The following is a 22,905-nucleotide window of genomic DNA, read 5'->3' on the forward strand; positions in this document are numbered from 1 at the left end:
TGGACCATCCATTTTGACGGATCCAGGCAGTTGGAAGGCTCGGGGGCTGGAGTCGTATTAACTTCCCCATGAGGTGATAAATTTTGTTATGTTCTCCGTTTAATGTTCCCTTGTACTAACAATGCAGCTGAGTATGAAGCCTTGCTCCATGGTCTCCGGATGGCTAAGGAGATGAATCTAAGTCGAGTTAAGTGCTTCGGTGACTCGGACCTTGTGGCTCAGCAAGTGTCTGGTACTTGGGACTCCAAGGACCCACTCATGGCAGCGTATCGTCGTGAGGTGGATATTGTTGCAGGTTATTTCAGAGGCTATCAGGTGGACCACGTGGATCGGCGGAAAAATGAAGCGGTGGACGCTTTAAGCCGGCTGGGCTCTTAGCGCAAACCGGTCCCGCCCAATGTTTTTCTGGATGTGCTGCACAACCCGTTGGTCAAGATCCCTGGTGAAGAGGATTTGGCTATTCCTGATCCGGAGACTCAATTGGTGGCAGTTCTTCATGTTATTCCGGATTGGGCGCTTCCTTACCTGGCGTACAAGAACCGGGGCGAGTTACCAGAGGATGAGATTCTGGCCCAGTAGATAATCCGGCGATCCAAGTCCATGGCTATCATCAACGGCGAGTTGCATCATTGCAGTGTATCAGGAGCTTTTCAACGTTGCGTGTCTCCTGAAGAAGGCCGTGAAATTTTGCGTGAGATCCACGAAAGAGATTGTGGTCACCACGCCGGTTCAAAGTCTCTGGTGGCTAAAGCATTTCGCCATGGCTTCTATTGGTTAACTGCTCATGCTGATGTGGAGGATCTGGTCAGACGATGTGATGGTTGCCAAAAGTTTTCAAGACGTGCTCATGTACCGGCTCAAGAATTGAGAATGATTCCAATTACTTGGCCGTTTGCGACTTGGGGGCTGGATATGGTTGGGCCTTTCAAAAGGTCCAAAGATAAGAAGACCCACCTCCTGGTGGCGGTTGACAAGTTTACAAAGTGGGTGGAGGCAGAACCTGTTAGCAAGTGTGATGCGGCCACGGCGGTTCAGTTCATCAAAAAGGTGATTTTCCGGTTTGGCTTTCCGCATAGTATTATCACAGATAATGGTACCAATTTGTCCAAAGGTTCTATGAAGGAGTTCTGTGAACGGGAGCACATCCGGCTCGACGTTTCATCAGTGGCACATCCACAGTCCAATGGTCAAGCAGAAAGAGCTAATCAAGAGATCTTGAGAGGCATCAAGCCCCGGCTCATGGTTCCTTTGCAGAGAACGCCGGGTTGTTGGGTAGAAGAATTACCATCTGTCTTATGGAGCATCAATACAACACCCAGCAGATCAACAGGATACACACCGTTCTTCATGGTTTATGGAGCGGAGGCGGTTCTCCCCAGTGATATCCGTCATGATTCACCTCGTGTCACGGCTTATATTTAAGCGGACAATGAGACAGCACGGCAAGATGCTTTGGACCGGTTGGATGAAGAGCATGACATCACAGCCGCCCGATCAGTGATTTACCAGCAGGATCTTCGTCGTTATCACAGTCGCCGGGTCAGAACAAGAACCTTTCAGGAAGGAGATTTGGTGATTCGGCTCATCCAAGATCAGACTGATATGCATAAGCTATCCCCACCTTAGGAGGGGCCTTTCATGGTCAGCAAGAATCTGCACAACGGGTCGTACTATCTGATCGATATTCGAGAGCATAAGGACTCACGTACATCAGAGGAGGAGGCTAACAGGCCATGGAATATAGCTCATCTTCGGCCTTACTATACCTGAGCCATTGGCTATACTTATGTACATATTATGACAATGTATATATTATGATTAAATATAATAAACCGGAGCCTCAGCTAAAGCGGGGTATCTGTTCTTTTACATCATGTGAGGTTACACGGAGTTGCTCTAAAGCGGCCTCCGGTTTACCCCTTGAGTTCGCTTTGCTAAAAGCATCGTGTTATATCACTTGGAGGATTGGTCGTGTCCGAACCAATACCATGCCTCTTGATAGGCGAGAGCCACCAGATCACTTGGGGACTTGGTCATGTCTGAACCAATCATGCCTCTTGATTGGCCTAAGGCCACAGAATCACTTGGGGGCTTGGTCGAACCTGAACCATGACCACGCCATTTGGTCGGCATAAATGCCACAGAATCACTTGGGGACCTGGCTGACTAGAACCATAGTTACACCTAACGGGAGCTTGGTCGTGTTTGTCCATGGTAACGCCATTTGATCAACTTAAATAAACCTTTTTTGGCAAACGTTTTTGTCGTTGCTTTTGCTTCACACTTTTCTTTGAAGGGTTTTTTTTTTGCTTTTTATTGTGTTTTTTAAACCGACAAAGTTTTTTAACCAATCAATTGACGGAACACAGTTCACGTCAATCCGGAGACTATTTATCTGGTTTGATCCTTGTTGTTAACATCCTCTTATGGAGTAACATGGTGTTTATTATAACCCGACACGGTTTACATGGTAACCAGCGTCATATATATATACAAGAGTTGTTATTTCCTCCAACAGTGTGGGTTTGCAAAACTCCGCTTCAAGGTTGGCCAAGCCAACTTCACACTCAATGGTGGCAGGTATTATGTATCTCAAAAATTTGATCATATACTTAAAATTTCATTTTGGATGTTTTGATTTCATATATACAGACATCATATTCCGCCTAACGGTACAACCGCGGTGGCACTTGACGAATTTCTTATTTCAGAAAGTGTTTTGGAAAGTTCATTACCACAGGAAGAACAAGTTATGCACGAAGGCATATCAACATCAAAGGTATCAGCTAGCCTATTACAAGGCAACATGGTGCCCATAATAACATAATTGTTTTTCACAAAGGAGAGGCAGTTTTTAAACTGGCTTCCGGTTTAAGCTTGGCCACCAGCCTGGCCTAATGGTTGTGGGTCATCCTGTGCCGCTTCAGCTTCCGTTTCTCTACCCAGCGGCTGGAAATCCACAGTTGTCCAGTCGATTCCCATTAATGCTTGAAAAACAGCTTCATCATGGATCAGCAATGACGGGTCAATATCAGGAGCGTAAGTATGCTTACGGATTGGAGGGATCAGATTTTCCGATTCATGGATTGGTGCAGCTATTCGCTTGTTCTGACTGTCATATTGGGCTTGATAATGAGACAAGTCTGCTTCCTCAGCCAGTTGACAAGCTAGCGGACGTACCTCCCGGTTTATTGCTCGCAAATCCTCTTCACCAAATTCTGACCCGTCTTCCTTCAAGCTGGGATAGCCCTGAGCCGCTTCAATAGGATCAAAATCCGGCACCCAGGCTCTTGCCCGGATTAAGGCATTGATTGCACCGGTTCGAGCAGCAGATTTCTTCAGCTCTTCAACCCGGGCAGGAAGCACTGACAGTTTCATCAAAGTATCTTGAATCAAAGTGGGCGACGGTTTGTTATGAGACGTGGTACAGATGATCCACTGGGCACCAGTATACAATTGTTCAACCAATGTATAGGCGGCTTTCAATTTCTTCCGCACATCTGACCCCAAGTGACCAATGCGTGTCCCTGAAATACCATAAAGGGTTAATAAACCGGCGACTCTGTAAGAAGGTAGAGCCAATTCAGAAGGCAAGCTGGCTTACCAAAGATAGCAGTGGTCATGGCATGAACATGCCGCTTTATGCTGGTCAGTTCATCAGTCACTGGTTTTAGTGCAGCCTCGGCATCCTCTGCTCGTTTGATCAAAGCAGACTTTTCAGTGGTCCAATCCGCCCGTTTCTTCTTGAAGTTCTCCTTAAGTTGTTCCATGGCACTTAAAGCACTGGCCAATTCCTCTTTTGCTTTGGAGGTTTCAGCCTGTTGGGTTTTCAAGTTTTCTTGAAGATCGATAACTTGGTTTTCTTTCGTCTTCAGCTCCGTCTGCAGGCATACAGATATATGTTTCAACAAATCGGTAGAAGGATTCAAGTACCAACCACATAACAAGTTATGCGCTTAGCACTTGGGGGCTAATGCATATTCGATCTTCATCTTTCAATTGTTTACAAAGTCCCAAGATCAATACAAGCATTCAACTTGGCACTTGGGGGCTAATGGCTATTTGATCATATATATATTCTGATGCGGCAGTTTCAATTACTTAAAGTACCAGTTTAACTACGCTAAGTTGAACCGGCCCTTGGGGGCTACATTAGCAAATTTCAAAACATCAAGATTTATATTATTAAGTCCCGGTTTGAAAGAATATTTCAAACCGGCCCTTGGGGGCTAGGAGAGTCAGTAAGAATGGAAGCATACAAGCGGGAAGGAGCATATGGAAGTTACCTCATATTTATCTTTCATCATATTAACCAGACCGGCTTCTTAGTCATGGCTGGTATACAGCCGGTTCAGATAGCCGGAATGGACATCTTGGGCATTCAGAGCAGCGTAAGTCGTCAGATCAATGTTCCACTTGCCTTTGCCAAAAGCAGCAAATTCTTCCTTGGCAGAATGTTTGGATAAAGCGACAGGATTGCTTGGCTCAATATGTCTAGTGCCAATAATGACAACCTCATCATCCTTGGTACCGCCGGTTTGCACTGGAGCTATTGGCTTGTCAGTAGGTTTTGCTGGACTAGTGGAGCTTTCAATCCGGATGGAACCTGTGGGCTGATGGATAGGACCTGTGGTATCAGTAGGTCTCTCTTCAGCAATAAGATCATCATCTGGCTGCGGTGGATCATTGGGAATATCCTCAGGAATAGCCGATTCAAGATTGGGTGTCTTGCCTGGTTCAAGAATGACATCTTCTTCGGCCGCTTTGTCCAGGCGGGCCTTCTTGCTTGGCCTAGGTTTGGCCCTGAGAAGAATAACAAAATTAAATACAACATATGTTCTAAGGAAATGTACTGCAAACATCACAATAAGTATAGCTTACCCAAGCACCGTTTTGAGCGGTGGGAGCTGAGTAGCCGATGACTCGCCAGAAGATGAGTGGGAAATAACCTGGTAATCGGAGTCAGACGGATTAAGAGGTTGACGAAGGCAGCCCGCTTTAGGACAAGCACTGACAAGCAAATTAGAGACCTCGGAATGACGTTTCCGAACCGGACTGTTCGGTAAACCGACGGAGGTAACTACCTGGCCGCTGTGCCGGGTGGTGCGGCGAGCTTCGTGTTGTTGGGTCTTCATAAGAAGTTTAGGATCCAAATAAGCAAGAGGATGAGAAAATTTAACTTTTCGGTTTGCCTGACGGATTTTTTGTGAAGGCAAAGTTTCTGAATCGGAAGAGAGAATGATTACCTCTGCAACATCCGCGTGGCTGGCTTCGGCATCATCCTGACAAATATCATCATCAATAAGACGCATGAAAAATAAACCAAGTGAGTCAAGCTCTACCTCAAAGTCCGGATTATCCACCTCATCATCAGGGGCCGGATTAGAAGATGCAGTGGTTCTTTTCCTGTGGGCAGTCTTCTTCACAGCTTTAGTCTTTTGCCGGGTTGCTCTTTCCGGTTTGTCTGGTTTTTCTGGTTTCTCCTGCGGCAGTTTTTTGCTCCAAAACAGATCATCGCCCTAATTATGCAGACACTGATATTAAAAACAATGACCAGACATATCAATAACAAATTCAGCAAAGAGAAAAATCAAAGTCTTACAGCTGGCGGTTTGTTGGTGGCACAGAAGGGAAGCAGACCGGTTCTAGTGCAGACGTGTTCCGGTTCATTCAGTATCTTACGCACAGCCTCTGTGATTTCTTCACCGGAGAGCTGGAGTTTTGAATGTCGCAGTGGGTCATCAACACTATCGGTATACTCGCACATCAAACCGGAGCGCTGACTAAGGGGCAGTATGCTCCATGATATCCAACAGCGAGCGAGATCAACCCCTGTTAAACCGTTAGCCATAAAGGCTCTGAGCTTTGACAGCTGGGGAGCATATTTGCTTCTCTCCTGGGTAGTCAATCTTTGAGGAAAAGGGTGTGTATTGCTGAACCGCTCCGGACGAAAGCCAGGCAAGGGATTCTCACCAGCAGGGGAGGTGTCTTTGCAGTAGAACCATGTCTGATTCCACTCCTTGGGGTGACTGTGCAGCTTGGCATGAGGGTATGTGACCTCTTTCCTTTTCTGAATCGCCATGCCACCCAACTCCGTATTAGAGCCATCAGTAAACTCAGTACGGCAGTTTAGATGGAAAAGATCTCTAAACAATTCCACTGTGGGCTCCTCTTGAAAGAACACCTCACAGAGCACTTGGAAGTGGCACATATTTGTAACAAAGTTGGGGTCGGTGTCTTGCGGATGGAGTTGGAAATCGGCTAAAACATCCCGGTAAAATTTAGAACCGAGCGGCTTAAAGCCCCGAGCTAAGTGATCTACGAAAACAACAACCTCTCCTTCCCGAGGTGTGGGAGGGCATTCTTTGCTAGGAGCCCTCCAATGGATGGTATCTTTGCTGCTTAAGGCGCCAATCAGGACTAAATCGTCCAGTTGATCCTCTGTGACGCGAGAAGGAACCCAATTGCACTCATATACTTACTTGGCCATGATGGAATCTACAAGGTAGAAGATCCCAGTTCAAAAATGCATTTGATCAAGGTACATTGATATGGGCACTTTAAACCGGAGACAGAACTATCTGAACCGGAGTTTCATGAAGCAACCAACATCTGGCGGTTCAACAAGGGGACTAATGGTGTATCAATTTTTTCTACAAAGTTAAACCGCCTGGTCTAAGCATTGAACAGTCAAGACTGCAGATGAGTAAGTACACAAAAACAGATTTCACAAGATTATACTACAGCTTTGGATCTGGAACATGTTTATAAAGGAGATAAATATTCAAGGCCCAAAAGGAGCAGTGCCGAATCAATAAGCGAAGGTACGTATAAGATCTATGGTCTTAATATGCGAAAGTGAAAACGGAGGATAAAAACTACTGCTACACAGAGCGAAGATTCACAGACTCTTCTAAGGATCTATCATATGAACAAGAAGCAAGCGATGAACGCTAGAGAACATGGAAACCCTAGAACAGATCTATGATGAAAAGGATAGAAGACTTACCGGAGCTGAGGAAGAAGCGGAAGGTCACCGCGGTGCTCTGGTACGCTCAGGGTGACGCAGTGGCCAAAGTTGATGCATAGGTCGACGGCGGCGGCGGAGCTCCGAAGCTGGGCGGCGCGAGGAAGATGAAGCAGAAGGGCACGAAGGGGAAAAAGAAATGACCCTTCGGTCCTATTTATATATCAAGGGACATGGGTCAGGCGCGAAAATCAAGGGGCCGCAAGTTTGGAAACAGAGTTGTCGCCTCGATTATCGCAGATCTATTAAACAAGAAGGTATCATGGATAGTTTCTTTATGACAGATGACGTCATGCCGGCTTACAGCAATCAGAGAAGATGACATCACGGCGGTTCACCAAACTACAAGAAGATGTTGAAGATGAAGTTTTTACTAAGGATTGGCATGAACCTGTTCAAATCAATCTGGGACCTAATGTTGGGGATATTACTACTGGGCATAAACCGGCCTATCTGGGCCGGGTTAACTTCATCAGTAGTTAAGTATGTTAAAGCCCATGAAGGGAGATGAGGGCTCAAGACCCATAATCGGTTGAGAGCCTATAGCCGTAAACCGACGTCAATATGTAACTTGTATTGTAAGTTAGGAATAAGTAGAGATCAAACCGGACACATCTATGAGCCGGTGTTGGGACTCTGTAAACCGACGGGCGTCACCCATGTATATAAGGGGACGACCCCGGCGGCGATTCAGGGACGAGAGACAACAACTCGAGACATAGGCGAAGCTTGTTTGCTCCCTAGTCATCGAAACCCCATCAATTCCATCACAACTAGACGTAGGCTTTTACCTTCATCGAAGGGGCCGAACTAGTATAAACTCTCTTGCGTCCTTGTGTCCGGTTTAACTCCTTCAAGCTAACCCGTCGCGATGGCTCCACGACTAAGTCCTTTCTCTAGGACATCTGCCGTGACAAAACCACGACAATAGTGACTATGATCTTGATGATGCGATGAGACATTTTGGTCTTATGGAAAATCTTCACGGCTACATGGCGGAGGAAAGGAATGGGTCCTTGATAGTGGATGTACTAATCATATGACCGGAGATAAAGATATGTTCCGTGAGCTTGCTGAAAATGATGGCCCTCGAAAGTATGTCACCTTTGGTGATAACTCAAAGGGTAAGGTGGCTTTCCTGGGTAAGGTGGCCATCTCACATGATAGCTCCATACAAAATGTCATGCGCGTTGAATCTCTTGGCTACAATTTACTTTCAGTATCTAGACTTGCTGATTTCGGTTTCAATGTCCTATTCACTGAAGTAGATTGCCAAGTGTTTCGTAGAGATAATCATAAAATAGTATTTACCGGTATACGTAGAGGTGATCTTTACATTGTTGATTTCACTAAAAAGGCTCAACCTAAAACTTGCTTAATTGCTAAATCCTCTAAAGGTTGGTTATGGCATAGACGATTAGGTCATGTTGGTATGCGAAACCTTGACAAGCTTATTAAAGAAAATCATATCCTTGGCGTTAACGATGTCATATTTGATAAGGATAGACTTTGCAGGTGCCTGTCAAGCAGGTAAACATATTGGAGGAAGGCATCCCGTGAAGAACATCATGACTACAAGGAGACCACTCGAGCTACTTCACATGGATCTTTTTGGTCCTAACGCTTACAAAAGTCTCGGTGGAAATTCTTTTGGTCTAGTTATAGTTGATGATTTTTCAAGATTTACGTGGGTGTTCTTTCTCGATGATAAATCGCAGGTCCAAAAGATCTTCAAAAACTTCTCTAGGAAGGCCCAAAATCAATTTGAAGTGAAAATCAAGAAGGTTCGCAGCGACAACGGAACGGAGTTCAAGAACGCAAATGTGGACACCTTTCTTGACGAAGAAGGGATTTCACATGAGTTCTCGGCTACGTACACACCTCAACAAAATGGAGTTGTTGAAAGGAAGAACCGTACACTCATCGAAATGGCGAGAACGATGCTTGATGAGTACAAAACGCCAAAGCACTTTTGGGTGGAAGCGATTGAGACAGCTTGTCATGCAACAAATCGCTTGTATCTTCACAAGCTACTCAGCAAGACGGCATACGAGCTCCTCACCGGTAACAAACCACAAGTTGGATACTTTTGATTATTCGGCTCAAAGTGCTACATTCTTGATAAGCATTGTCGTTCTAAATTTGCTCCTAAGTCTCATGAAGGTTTCCTACTTGGTTATGGCTCAAACTCTCACACGTACCGTGTCTACAACAATTTCACCCGAAAGGTTGAAGAGACGGTAGATGTGAAGTTTGATGATTCTAATGGCTCGCAAGTAGAGAAATTTCCAATTGATGTAGGAGACAAAGACCCTTCGGAAGCAATCCAAGACTTGTCTATTGGTAAGATTCATCCAACTGAGGTGAAGGAGAGTACCTCGTCCATCCAAGTGGAAGCTTCTACCTCACGACAAGGTGAACCAAGAGTTGATACGGAAGCATCCACAAGTGGGACACGCCAAAATGAAGAAAACGAGGAAGTGCACCAAGATGAATGCCAACAATCTCCTTCTCCACCACGACAAGAGAACGACAACGTCAACAACGAAGAAGGCCAAGAAGAAGAACAAGATGAAGAAGATGTTCAACCTAGATCCAAGCAAAAGCTTTCACGAGTTCGAGCAAGAATTGCTAAAGACCACCCCGTTGAGCAAATCTACAATGATATCCAAACCGGGAGAATCACTCGCTCAAAAACTCGTTTAGCTAACTTTTGTGAACACTATTCATTTATCTCTAGCATTGAACCTATGAAGGTTGAAGAAGCTTTGGAAGATCCGGATTGGATAAATGCCATGCATGAAGAGCTACACAACTTTGAGAGAAATCAAGTTTGTACATTAGTTGGGAAGCCCGACAACAACCACAACATCATCGATACCAAATGGGTGTTTCGCAACAAGCAAGATGAATATGGACAACTAGTTCACAACAAAGCACATCTCGTCGCCCAAGGCTACACTCGAGTCGAAGGTATGGACTATGGTGAGGCATATGCCCCCGTTTCTAGACTTGAGTCCATTCGCATCTTACTTGCCTATGCTAATCATCATGATATCACCTTGTACCAAATGGACATTAAAAGTGCTTTTTCTAAATGGTGAAATAGAGGAGGAAGTTTATGTTAAGCAACCTCCCGGATTTGTCAATCCTAAGAAACCTAATCATGTTTACAAACTTCACAAAGCTCTTTATGGTCTTAAACATGCTCCTAGAGCATGGTATAAATGCTTGACCAAATTCCTTATTGAAAAAGGCTTTGAAATTGGAAAAATAGATTCTACTCTTTTTGCTAAAAGGGTTAATGGAGAACTATTTGTGTGCCAAATTTATGTCGATGATATTATATTTGGATCAACTAACCCTCATTTTAGTGAAAGTTTGGAAAGCTAATGTCAGAGAAGTTTGAGATGTCGATGATGAGTGAACTCAAATTCTTTCTTGGTTTGAAATCAAGCAAACTAAGGAAGGTACCTTTGTCTCTCAAAAGAAGTACACCAAGGACTTATTCAAGAAGTTCAATGTGCAAGAATGCAAAGTATGACTACACCCATGCCTACTAGTGGACATCTTGATTTAACCAAAGATGGTGAACCGGTTGATCAAAAGGTTTATCGCTCTATGATTGGTTCATTGTTATATCTATGTGCTTCACGCCCCGATATTATGCTAAGTGTGTGCATGTGTGCACGATATCAAGCCGCTCCTAAAGAATGTCATCTTAAGGCCGTGAAAAGGATAGTGAGATACTTAATCCATACACCAAATTTTGGCATTTAGTATCCAAAGAGGGCCTCCTTTGATCTTGTTGGCTACTCCGACTCAGACTATGCCGGTGACAAGGTTGATAGGAAGTCCACTTCGGGCACTTGTCAATTTCTTGGTAGATCTCTTGTGTCTTGGTCTTCCAAGAAACAAAACTTGGTATCTTTATCCACCGCCGAAGCGAAATACATTACCGCTGGATCATGTTGTGCTCAATTACTTTGGATGTCCCAAACTCTTAAAGATTATGGGATATCTGTGAAACATGTTCCATTACTTTGTGACAATGAAAGTGCCATTAAGATTGCTCACAATCCCGTGCAACATTCTCGAACTAAGCATATTGAAGTTTGTCATCATTTCATTCGAGATCATGTTGCCAAAGGGGACATTAATCTTAAGCATGTTCACACCGAAAAGCAGTTAGCCGATATATTCACGAAACCACTTGATGAGAAAGTGTTTTGCAGGTTAAGAGGTGAATTTAACATCATTGATGCTTCAAACTTGGAGTAGGAACTCCATTTGATAAATGCAAGGCATGAGCCGATGACTGATCCTTGATATTTCTCTTGTGATTGACTATCTTATGTCTTGGATATTTTTGCACCTTGCATGTTATCTAACCCGTGTAGGTACTTGGATGAATATAAATCTATGAGATTGCAACTCACTCACATATTGAGCAATTTCTATATCACCAAGTCTCTACACAACGGTGGATGAAGACAAGGAAGCACGCAACCATTTAAACATATCCTTGGAAAAAAAATTATGTTGAGTTTCCTGATTGTCATTTTGGATACAAGTGCTCTTCCTTGCAAAAACTAACCCATGTAGGTAGATGAACTCAAACTCCAAGTGGTGCTCCCAACTCTTGATGAGCTACATCAACCTTGAGCAACCCACACAAGTTCAACTACATGATCATGATCAACACCACCACCCAAGGTATGTTATTCCATCTTAGAGAAGCTTTACTCCAAGCCATGAGTCAAAGCAACTCTACAAGATGTGAATACATCAAAAAGCTTAAGCGAAAATTGGTAACCCCATTTTGAGCTTAAACGATGAGTATGACCTAAGATCAAGTGATCTCAGTTGACTCCTAAGTCAATATACTCTAACATAGGTGACTTTGTCGCCGACCATTTCTAGATGAAGCTCTCTTGTGTTCTTTTTGTGCTCTTGCATTTATCTCATGCATATTTGTTTCCAACTTCATCTAGACTTCTTTTTAGTTTCTTCTCGTTTGTTTTCTGTTCTACATTCCTTGTATCCAATTCATTGCAAATCTTTCAGTTAATTCCTTGCAAATCCTTGTGAGATCTTACTTGTCTAGTGAGCTGAGGTGACAAGTGTTTTCTCTGCGATGAACTCGGTCTCACCGATCTGATGCTTTCGGTCCAACCGAATCCTCTCGGTACAACCGAACCATACAACTTGGTGTCGCCGATTTCACTACAGGAAAGACATCTTGCCACTTGTTTCTGCATTCTTTTTGATCCAGCTCCACTCAATGAATCTTGTCCTCGACCAACATCCTATTCAACTTGCTGCCTTGTTCTTTGACACAAGGACCAAACCCATCATGACAAAAATCCAGAAGAACCCTTCTTGGAAATTGATGTCAAAGGGGGAGAGAGAGATCACACATCAAAGCTTAATCATATCTATAGGGGGAGAGAATACTCAAGGAAGGAAAGAGTAATCATCAAGGACCCCAGATGCTTGGTGTTCAAGAGGAGAGAAGTTACATGTCTTCAAGAGGGGAAAGACATGTTCATATTTGCTCATTTGCATTAGCTCTCTTTATGTCCTTTGACTAAGATTTCTTTGAGCTCTGACTTTGGTATGATCCCTATCTTCTCCCAGTATCCCATGCTAAGATTCAGGGGGAGCAAGACATCTAAGTGAAGGAAATCCTTGAATTTATTGCACATATTTACCTTTGGGGACATGTCTATATTCAATGTGGTACTTAGTACTCACTCTACATGTCATCCCAGTCTTGGTACTCTTGTGGTTTCTCTTGTTTGCTCTGGCCAGTAGGTGTATCTGTGTTATCTAACCTTGTTTACGCGGGTTCATCCCATCCTAAGCCAACTCAAGACCACAAGGTAAGTATATGCATCACAATCATGTGTATGAGAAATTCTTGCTGATGTACATACTGTTTGCAAGAAGGACTCATGAGCATGAAGGTACATTTCTCATATTCACATCATTTGCTCTGATGCATATAGCCAAGATACATGTAACACATTGCTTACTCTGTCATGTTTATCCATTCGCATGCCTCTATATTCCATATTCACATGATTGCATACATGTAGGGGGAGCCCATGCAAGTTACATGTCTTTCCAAAGCTTTACTTACCATTCTCTATATCTTTATCTAAAGCTTTGATGTATGTTGTCATCAATTACCAAAAGGGGGAAATTGAAAGCACAAGTGCTCCCTAGGTGGTTTTGGTAATTAATGACAACATATCTCTTGTTGGACTAACACTTTTACCTAGTATGTTTCAGATAAGTTCAACAATGAAGTGGCATGGACTAGAGGATGTGGAACCCCTTAAAAATGCTAAGGACAAAGGATTGGCTCAAGCTCCAAGCTCAAGACTCTACATTTTCTATTTTAGTGACCCAAGATCACATTGCGTCTATAGGAAAAGCCAATACTATCAAGGAGGGATGAGGTGTTTCTTAATGGCTTGCTTGCTCAAAGTGCTTAGTGATATGCTCCAAAGCCCTCAACCACCTTCTCACTTATGTCCCATGCCAAATATCCAACTCGACCCCACCGATTCTTTCTATCCGGAGCCACCGAGTTCAGTTGACATAGCCACTGCCAGAAACCCTAATCAGTTCGGTCTCACCGATGGGATCGCGGTCTCACCGAGATGGGCTTGCAAACTCTCTGTTACCTGTTGCAATATTTTCGGTCCCACCGAGATATGCAATCGGCCCCACCGAGTTTGCTTGGCCAACTCTCTGTTTCGCTTATTACCCAAATCGGTCCCACCGAGCTTGAGTAATCGGTCAAACCGAGTTTTGGATTTACCCTAACCCTAGCACATCGGTCCGACTGAGTTGATCCAGTCGGTCCCACCGAAAACCCTAACGGTCACTAGCTTTGCTGAATCGGTCCGACCTAGTTTATCAATTCAGTCCCACCGAGATTGGAAAGTTGTGTGTAACAGTTAGATTTTGTGTGGAGGCTATATATACCCCTCCACCACCTCTTCATTCGCGGAGAGAGCCATCAGAACAAACCTACACTTCCAACTTACCTTTTTCTGAGAGAGAACCACCTACACTTGTGTTGAGGCCAAGATATTCCATTCTTACCATATGAATCTTGATCTCTAGCCTTCCCCAAGTTGCTTTCCACTCAAATCCTCTTTCCACCAAATCCATATCCTGTGAGAGAGAGTTGAGTGTTGGGGAGACTATCATTTGAAGCACAAGAGCAAGGAGTTCATCATCAACACACCATTTGTTACTTCTTGGAGAGTGGTGTCTCCTAGATTGGCTAGGTGTCACTTGGGAGCCTCCGACAAGATTGTGGAGTTGAACCAAGGAGTTTGTAAGGGCAAGGAGATCGCCTACTTCGTGAAGATCTACCGCTAGTGAGGCAAGTCCTTCGTGGGCGACGACCATGGTGGGATAGACAAGGTTGCTTCTTCATGGACCCTTCGTGGGTGGAGCCCTCCGTGGACTCGCGTAGCCGTTACCCTTCGTGGGTTGAAGTCTCCATCAACGTGGATGTACGATAGCACCACCTATCGGAACCACGTCTCCAAAATCTCCGTGTCTCAAAATTGCGTTTGCACACTCCAATCCCATCTCTTTACATTCTTGCAAGTTGCATGCTTTACTTTCCACTGCTCATATACTGTTTGCATGCTTGCTTGATATGTATTGTGTTTGTTAAACTTGTGCCTAAACTCCACTTCAACTTAAGAAAATTAAAAACTGCAACTTTTAGCACTTAGTGTCCAATCACCCCCCCCCCCTCTAGACACCTCTTCTCGATCCTTTCAGGCGTCCACAAGGGTGGAGGGCGCCCCCCGACCTTGTGGGCCCCTCAGTTTCCCCCTGACCTAGATCTTCCTCCTATATATTCTCATATACCCCGAAAACTTCGAGGGGAGCCACGAAACCACTTTTCCACCGCCGCAACCTTCTGTACCCGTGAGATCCCATCTAGGGACCTTTTCCGGCATCTTGCCGGAGGGGGATTCGATCACGGAGGGCTTCTACATCAACACCATTGCCTCTCCGATGAAGCGCGAGTAGTTTACCATAGACCTACGGGTCCATAGCTAGTAGCTAGATGGCTTCTTCTCTCTCTTTGATTCTCAAGACCATGTCCTCCTCGATGTTCTTGGGGATTTATTCGATGTAATACTCTTTTGCGGTGTGTTTGCCGAGATCCGATGAATTGTGGATTTATGATCAGCTTATCTATGAATATTATTTGAATCTCCTCTGAATTCTTAAATGCATGATTTGATATCTTTACAAGTCTCTTTGAACTATCGATTTGGTTTGGCCAACTAGATTGGTTTTTCTTGCAATGGGATAAGTGCTTAGCTTTGGGTGCAATCTTGCAGTGTCCTTTCTTTGTGACAGTAGGGGCAGCAAGGCACGTATTCTATTGTTGCCATTGAGGATAAAAAATGGGGTTTTCATCATATTGCTTGAGTTAATTCCTCTACATCATGTCATATTGCTTAAGGCGTTACTCCATTCTTTATGAACTTAATACTCTAGATGCATGTTGGATAGCGGTCGATGTGTGGAGTAATAGTAGTAGATGCAGAATCATCTCGGTCTACTTGACACAGACGTGATGCCTATATTCATGATCATTGCCTTAGACATCGTCATAACTTTGCGCTTTTCTATCAATTGCTTGGCAGTAATTTGTTCACCCACCGTAATAATTTCTATCTTGAGAGAAGCCTCTAGTGAAACCTATGGCCCCCGGGTCTATTTTCCATCATATAAGTTTCCGATCTATAATTTTAGTTTCTGATTTACTTTCTTTGCAATCTTTTACTTTCCGTTCCATAAACCAAAAATATTACTTTACCGTTTATCCATCTCTATCATATCTCACTTTGCAAATAACCGTGAAGGGATTGACAACCCCTTTATCGCGTTAGGTGCAAGTTGGTGTTTGTTCATGTAGGTATTCAGTGGCTTGTCGCGTTGTCTCCTACTGGATTGATACCTTGGTTTTCATAACTGAGAGAAATACTTACTCTACTTTGCTGCATCACCCTTTCCTCTTCAAGGGAAAAACCAACGCAAGCTCAAGAGGTAGCATGGCACGGGTTTTAGAGGTGAGTTGAAGGGGGCTAGATAGGGTGACAAATCGATGGGATGTGACCGAAATTACTCCCGCCATATTTATTGGACGCACGCTAGCTCATGCCATCTCCCCGCCCGCATGAATTTGGCGTTGGGTTAGCCCTCCCTACATGCGTCGATCCTGGTTCTATGGAAACTGCAGATTCGGGAGATCCGCGTGGGGCAAGCTATGAGGGTGTTTTGAGGTTTGTGTGGGCCACTTCCATGAGACCAAGTAACCAAACGAGGAAAAATTGCACTCCCAGAGCCTGCATGGGTGTACTGTCAGCAACCAAACACGTCCTTACTCAATGCACATATTGACGTGAAAAATTAAATGGCATAAATCCCCGTACTACATTCTTCAGTTAGGATACAGGGGGCAACAATGCTCAGGTGAAGATCTCCAAAGTCAAAATGCTAGATCTTTTTAAAGATACAATGATGGAATTAAAAAGAATAAGAAAACTAAGGGAAACGCTTTGATTCACCCGATTGAAAAAAGATGATGCATATGCCGCCTCCTCAGTGCGACACATGCACGATGGGCCCACCAACCTTATCTTCTTTCCTTCCCAGCCTTATCTCCTCTCATCCACTCATTCGCTCGAGTGTGCCTCTCTCTCTCTCTCCCCCCTCTCCATCCATCCATCCATCCATCCCTTCCTCGCTCCCTCCCTACCTTCCTCTCTCTCTCACCACCAGGCTCGACAAGAAAGAGATGGCTCCCATGGCAGACCACCGCGCTTCAAATCGGGAGGACTGACCTCGAGCACCGCAACGCATCCCCCACCGTTGCAAGCCTATAGGGGCAACGCACCAAGCTACATGGGCCAACAATCTAGGAGTGATGTAACGACAAGGGAGGCATGGGGAGACGGCGCTATGCAAAGACGGTCCGCAAACATCGGCGATGCTCCAGTCGACCATTGTAACATCAACCATGTTGGAATCTCTATCGAAGCGCAGAATGTACCGACATCAACGACGACCGCAACATCAACCATGTTGCAAACCTCCTGAGAGCAACACGATTCATGTTGCAAAACACTCTTCATGCAAATCTCCGAGCGTAACATGGCCCATGTTACAAACCTCGTCAAGTGGATTGGACCGAACAAAACATAGTCATGTTGCAAACCTTCAAGTGCAACATGACCCGTGTTGCAAACCTCGTCAAGACCATCCTGCGATGGATCCAACGGCTCATAACCGGACCGTTCTTTTCAAAAGATCAATGGCGTGGCTGACTCGTAGCATTGTCGAAAAACTAGCTAGCACGGTTACCTGAAATGTCGCGGTCATGGCTCATGGAGCGTTGTGCCAGCAGCCAGGACCAAACCATCTCCCATATTAAACACGACTTGAAGGCATCCCAGACATCCAAACCAGGCTAAATTGTACTCTCTTTGTTTCATAATATAAAAATATTTTTGAAGCTAACAAGTACTCCCTCCATCCTATAATGTAAGATTTTATTTTACTATCAAACTAACAAGTTATGGGATCGAGGGAGTAATATCTTTCATGCTAAGAAGTTTGAAAAAGGTTATTATTACATTATGGGACGGAGATAGGACTCTACTAGTAGTACTACTCACTAACCTAGAACAGACTCTTTAAAAAAAACGGAAACATTAACGCCCACATGTGTGGAACGTCTCCAACTCGCCCACACGCCTGGATTGTCGTTGGTTGTTTTTTGCGCGAATCCTGACACCAAAAGATGGATTTGGTGTGCCACGCAGGACAAGCCCGGTGTGTGGTGTGTAGGTAGTTCGCCCGCACGCTGTTTCTCCCTCGGACGAGACCGGTTGGGAGTCAGGGCGTGCGGTGGAACTGCTGTCGCGCCCGCACGCCGCGCACGACTTCTGTTCCCCATCTCCCATGACTGCCCTTTTTCCCACTCTCCCACACCAAGTTGTCATTTGCCATGTTTTCTGCAGGGTACATGGCAACTGCCCTATTTGTGATTGTAAGCAGATGGCAACTCTCTTTATCCCGAACATGTTATTGTTGCCACGTCTGTTTTTGTAGCGCTAAATGGCAACTGTCCAGTGCTAGTGCGTGGCAACTGCCCTATTTGTGATTATAAGCAGATGGCAACTCTCTTTACCCCGAACATGTTATTGTTGACACGTCTGTTTTGTAGCGCTACATGGCAACTGTCTAGTGTTAGTAGGTGGCAACTCCTAAAGATACCACCGTCGCCCACATGCCCGTCTCCTCTCCCACACACCCAAAGCTATCAGTTGCCATGTGTTTTTGCAGGGTACATGGCAACTGCCCTAGTGTGCTTATAAGCAGATGGCAACTCTCTCTTTTACCCGAACATGTTTTTTGCCATGTTTTTGTAGTGCTATATGGCAACTGTCTAGTGTTAGTAGGTGGCAAATCCTAAAGTTTTCAAATCATGGCAACTGTAGTAGACCAGACTATACATGGCAACAGCTACAGTTGCCCAAAAATGGCATCCGACACTTGACCTGAGATGGCAACTGCAGTTGAGCAACCATGGCAACTGTAGTTGTCAAACATGGCAACTGCAGTTCAGCAACATGACAAGTACAGTTAAACGAACATGGAACATGGTTCGGACCATGGCAATCGCGGCGGGACGCGTGGTTACTACCACGCGGGGCGTGTGGCTCGCAGGCGGGGAGGGGCGAGGGCCGAGACGGGTCGTGCGGGCCGTGAGGTCGCTCGGCCGGACGTGCTAGTGCGGGCGATTGCGCCGCACACCGAACGTGCGGGCTGTGGTGGGGTGCGCGCGGACGTGCTCGTGCGGGCGGGCCTGTGTCGATGCCACACGGGGCGTGCGGCACATACCCCCTAGATGCCACACGTGTGGCAGTTATCGTCGTCCAAAAAAAACCCTATAACAGGGTCTGTCTAGGACACATCTAGATGTGAAATAGTTATGTCACATCTAACCTGATTTCCACTATATTTGTGGTCTATTTTTTTGTCCCAGTTTTTTTTTTGTTCCTTGTTGCTGCATTATTTGTGGGAGCTTAGATGTAACATCCTTAGAAAACATCTACTTCCTCTGTTTCTAAATACTCCCCCCGTTCGCTTTTATAAGTCGTTTTAGACAAGTGAAATTGAGCTATTTTACACGGTGTCTTACATATACAAAGCAAACCATTTGAAAAAGACAAATATTTAAGAACGGAGCAAGTAGATGTGAATCAGACAAACTGACTCATTAACCTACAACTGACTGGCACGAATGTGCTGATAGCGTGCAGGGTCCAATCTACCAACCCTCCAAGGATTCCCCATCTTGATTTCGTCTGTTTATCCACAAAACAACACGAGGTTTCCCATGCCAAGCATCGGCTGGATGTCAGTAACATTTTGAGTGACTCAAACAAGTCCTGGAGCAGTGGATCGTCCGGTGATTTTTATACAAAAGTCAAATTAAGGATGATTAGTTTCAGAGCAGGAGGTTGCCGAGGGCGAGGCCGACGCAGACCGCCAGCGCGACCCACCACGCGGCGGCCCCCGCGCCATCCTCCTCCTCCTCCTCGGGCTCCGCGCCGGCGGCTCCTCCTCCTCCTCCTCCTGCCCTGAGCGCGGAGTTCTCGGCCTCCAGCATCATCACCCACCGGCGGTGCGCCGAGAGCGCCACCGCGTCGCGCACGAGCAGCGCCGCGAGGCCTCCGCTGCGCGCGGCCGCGGCGGCCAGCTTCTCCTCCGCCTCCCGCGCCCGCGACTGCGACAGCCGCAGCGCCCGCAGCAGGCTGTCCTTGCCGTCGCCGTTACCCTTCTCGTCGGTCCGGCCCGCCCTGCGCAAAAATAGAGAGAGAGAGAGAGAGAGGGAGAGAGAGGCCACTCAGTCCGAGCAACGCAAATCCGTCGAGGCGAACGCGCCGCGCGACAGTGAAAAGAGCACGGCGCCTTGCCTTACCTCTGCAGGTGCAGAGCCGGGAGCGGGCCGAAGAGCTTGGCCGGAGGGGGCAGGTCGCAGTTGAGGAGCAGATCGGCGCGCGGCGGCCGTCCCCGGCGCCCCCTCTGGTGCTCGTCGGCGGCGGCGGGCGCGGCCATCAGCAGCATCTCCCGCCCGCCCGCAGACTCGCTCCCTCGACTGGAGCGCGGCGGCCGGGTCTGGTTTGGTGGGGGGCGTGGGGTTTGGTGCGGATGAGAGGAGGAGGCAGATGGGGCCGCTAGGGGGGGCGGTTGCTTGAGGGAGGCTTCCGCTGGGAAGAAACCACGGGCGCGGGTAGGAGGAGGAGCCAGTTTTGCGTGAGCCTTTGCTCGGGGGTGTTTCCAGCAACTCTAGATTATCTGGCAAGTGCGCGACACACGACGGACAGGAGTGAGCACGGACGGAATCACGACAAATGGCGCATGAACGCGACCGACGAATCTCCGCCGGGACGGTTGGGTTCGATTCGGCGGGGCGGAGACTTTGTTCCAAACGCATCCCTGCTGCGCACGTCTCTTCCAGTTCCAGCGTCCCATGTTCAACTGTCAAGCAGTTTTTTCTTAACATAGTATACAATCAAAGTCCCAATCAAAGTCGGTCACATATACGAGTATGCACTCACCCATATGAAACACACACACACACATCTTATCTCTATGAGCTTCTTCGAGAGACTGAGCCGACATAACATCTTGAGATTGATGAAGTCACCACAGACATTTCATAGTCGACAGAAACGTCTCCTCCCACCGAAAAAACATCGCCGAAATGTTTAAAATAAATTTAGGAAATGCGAGCGTTAGTGTCAACTATGAAGGCGTCTGTGGTGACTTCGTCAATCTTAAGATGATGTGTCGGCTCAGTCTCTTAGAGGTGCTCGTAGGGATATGATGTACATGTGTGTGTTTACAGGGTGAGTACATATATGTACTAGTATGTATGAAACTGTGTACTGCATAAAAAACAAAAAGCAGCAAAGGACAAGGTATTGGTAAAAAAGAATTGCAGCTGAATAAGAAATGGGACCTCACATCTGCAGTCTACATGCTGCCATAAGGGAGAAACAAATATTTGATTGCCATATATATGCATGCTCAAAAACAAAAAATATTTAACCCGGACTTCCGGGTCGTAGTCGTGAGGCCCGAGTTGAAGTCAGCCATGAAAACCACTGTCTATATGGAAGGAATGTTTGCCTCTTTCCATTAGTTCGGACTTTTAAACGAGTTGATTGAAGCATGAATTTAATATGGTATTCGAGTCAAGAGGTCTTGAGTTCAAGATCCTGCCAATGCAGTATTAAATAACGGATCTGCTAATTTACATGCGGATGAAAACAATTCGCCTTCATCCGTTTTCTGTGCCCTGCGATCTGTGCGTGGAGATTCGTGTGTGTGACCCGTTATTTGTCTCGTTTCTCTTATCGGGCCCGTGTGGTTGACCCGTTATTTTTTCCATCTCAACCCGCGTGTCTGTGTGGATGACACTGTCGCCCTCCTCCTCCCAGCCGAACACGCAACCCCGAACAGTCGAGCGAGAGAGAGATAGCCATGGCGATTTGGAGCTCCGCCTCACCGCTCGATCCAGTGTTTTGATGGTGACTCGTCCGCGCTCTCCCTCGTGCTGCCCCGCTTCCTCCGCCTCCCTTCTGTTCCTGCCGGCGGGATCTGCAGCATCTCTTGGCCCCGCACCGATCCGTCCCCATTTCCGTCGTTGGCGATTTTGTTCGTCGGATTCAGCCCCCCCCCCTCCCTTTTTGTTGTTCTTGTGATCTGTTAGGTAGGGAGTTGGTTTTGTCTGTCTGATTTGATGATTGTATCCATCCCCGCAGCTTTTTTCCGTGTAGATTTGTTTAGGTTGCACCGTTTCTGGGATGCGTTTGATTGTTCTGCTAAGCGCGGTAGCTGCCGTAGCTAGGATGTGTGTCAGTTCGATGTGCTGATCTATAATTGATTGGATGTTGGAGTCCGAGTTGTTCATGTGAGGCTGGCTTGCTTAGTTGTAGCACTCTGATGTATTCAGTCAATTCGAACGGATGTATTCTGTTCCCTGGCCTTTAATCCCTAGACCATTTCTCTTCACTGGTATCGTTTAGTGGGTATGTGGTTTACTCTGTAATTTCTATTTTGGATTTACAGTGCAATCCCTATTGTTTTTTAGAGTGATTTTCAGTGTAATTCATACTGGATTTTCATTGATTTTCACTGTAATCCGTACTGGATTTCCACTGTAATTTTCTTGTGGATAGGTAGTATATTTGTAGTGTAAATCCAAAGCAATTTGTAGTGTAATCCCCGGTTATTTTACAGTGTAATTTCAATGTATTTGCACTGTATTTGCTAGTGGAATAATAGTGTATATGTCCTAATTGCAGTGTATTTTTGTCAGTGGGGTTGCACTGTATTTGTTAGTGGAATTACAGTGTATTTTTCAGTGATGTACAGTGTAATTTGATAGCTGATTTACAGTGTAATTGCCATGGATTTGCACTGTATTCGCTAGTGGAATTACAGTATAATTCACTTGAATTTTATAGTGGAATTGCGTTTTGGATTTACAGTGTATTTGTCAGCAAATTTACAGTGTAATTCATAGCTGGTTTTACTGTGTAAATTCAGTGTAATTTACACTTTAATTGAGTAGCAGAGGAATTGTGACTGTTCTTGTGATGCACCGCTAGTTTGTATGTTCTTGTGATGCATCTGATTCCAGTGTATTTTCTTGAGGATTTAGACTATAATTATATTCGGATGTACACTGTAATCTTCATCGGAGTTCCAGTGTATTTTCTTAGTGGGTGATTACTGTGTATTTACAA

The 22,905-nt window shown here is 45.6% G+C and overlaps 1 protein-coding gene across 1 annotated transcript; it reads right to left on the reverse strand.

The window, feature by feature from the left end:
• Nucleotides 1-19,478: 19,478 nt before the first annotated feature.
• LOC123088680 (forkhead box protein C1) lies at nt 19,479-20,623 on the reverse strand. The gene is made up of 3 exons (XM_044510912.1): nt 20,582-20,623; nt 20,070-20,437; nt 19,479-19,947 (listed from the first exon to the last, which is right to left on the reverse strand). The coding sequence occupies exons 1-3, from the start codon at nt 20,621-20,623 to the stop codon at nt 19,596-19,598; spliced, it is 762 nt and encodes a 253-aa protein (XP_044366847.1). The 3' UTR covers nt 19,479-19,595.
• Between the last annotated feature and the right edge of the window lie 2,282 nt (nt 20,624-22,905).

The sequence above is a fragment of the Triticum aestivum genome, chromosome 4A (assembly GCF_018294505.1).
Source record: "Triticum aestivum cultivar Chinese Spring chromosome 4A, IWGSC CS RefSeq v2.1, whole genome shotgun sequence".
Taxonomy (NCBI): Eukaryota; Viridiplantae; Streptophyta; class Magnoliopsida; order Poales; family Poaceae; genus Triticum; species Triticum aestivum.

Excerpts from the sequence above, each read along its gene's own strand:
- LOC123088680 (XM_044510912.1), bottom strand. The coding sequence starts at position 20,623 with ATGGGACGCTGGAACTGGAAGAGACGTGCGCAGCAGGGATGC. Across the intron at positions 20,438-20,581 it reads GACGTGCGCAGCAGGGATGC|AGTTGCTGGAAACACCCCCG; the intron begins GTTTGGAACAAA and ends CAGATAATCTAG. Across the intron at positions 19,948-20,069 it reads CCGGCTCTGCACCTGCAGAG|GGCGGGCCGGACCGACGAGA; the intron begins GTAAGGCAAGGC and ends ATTTTTGCGCAG.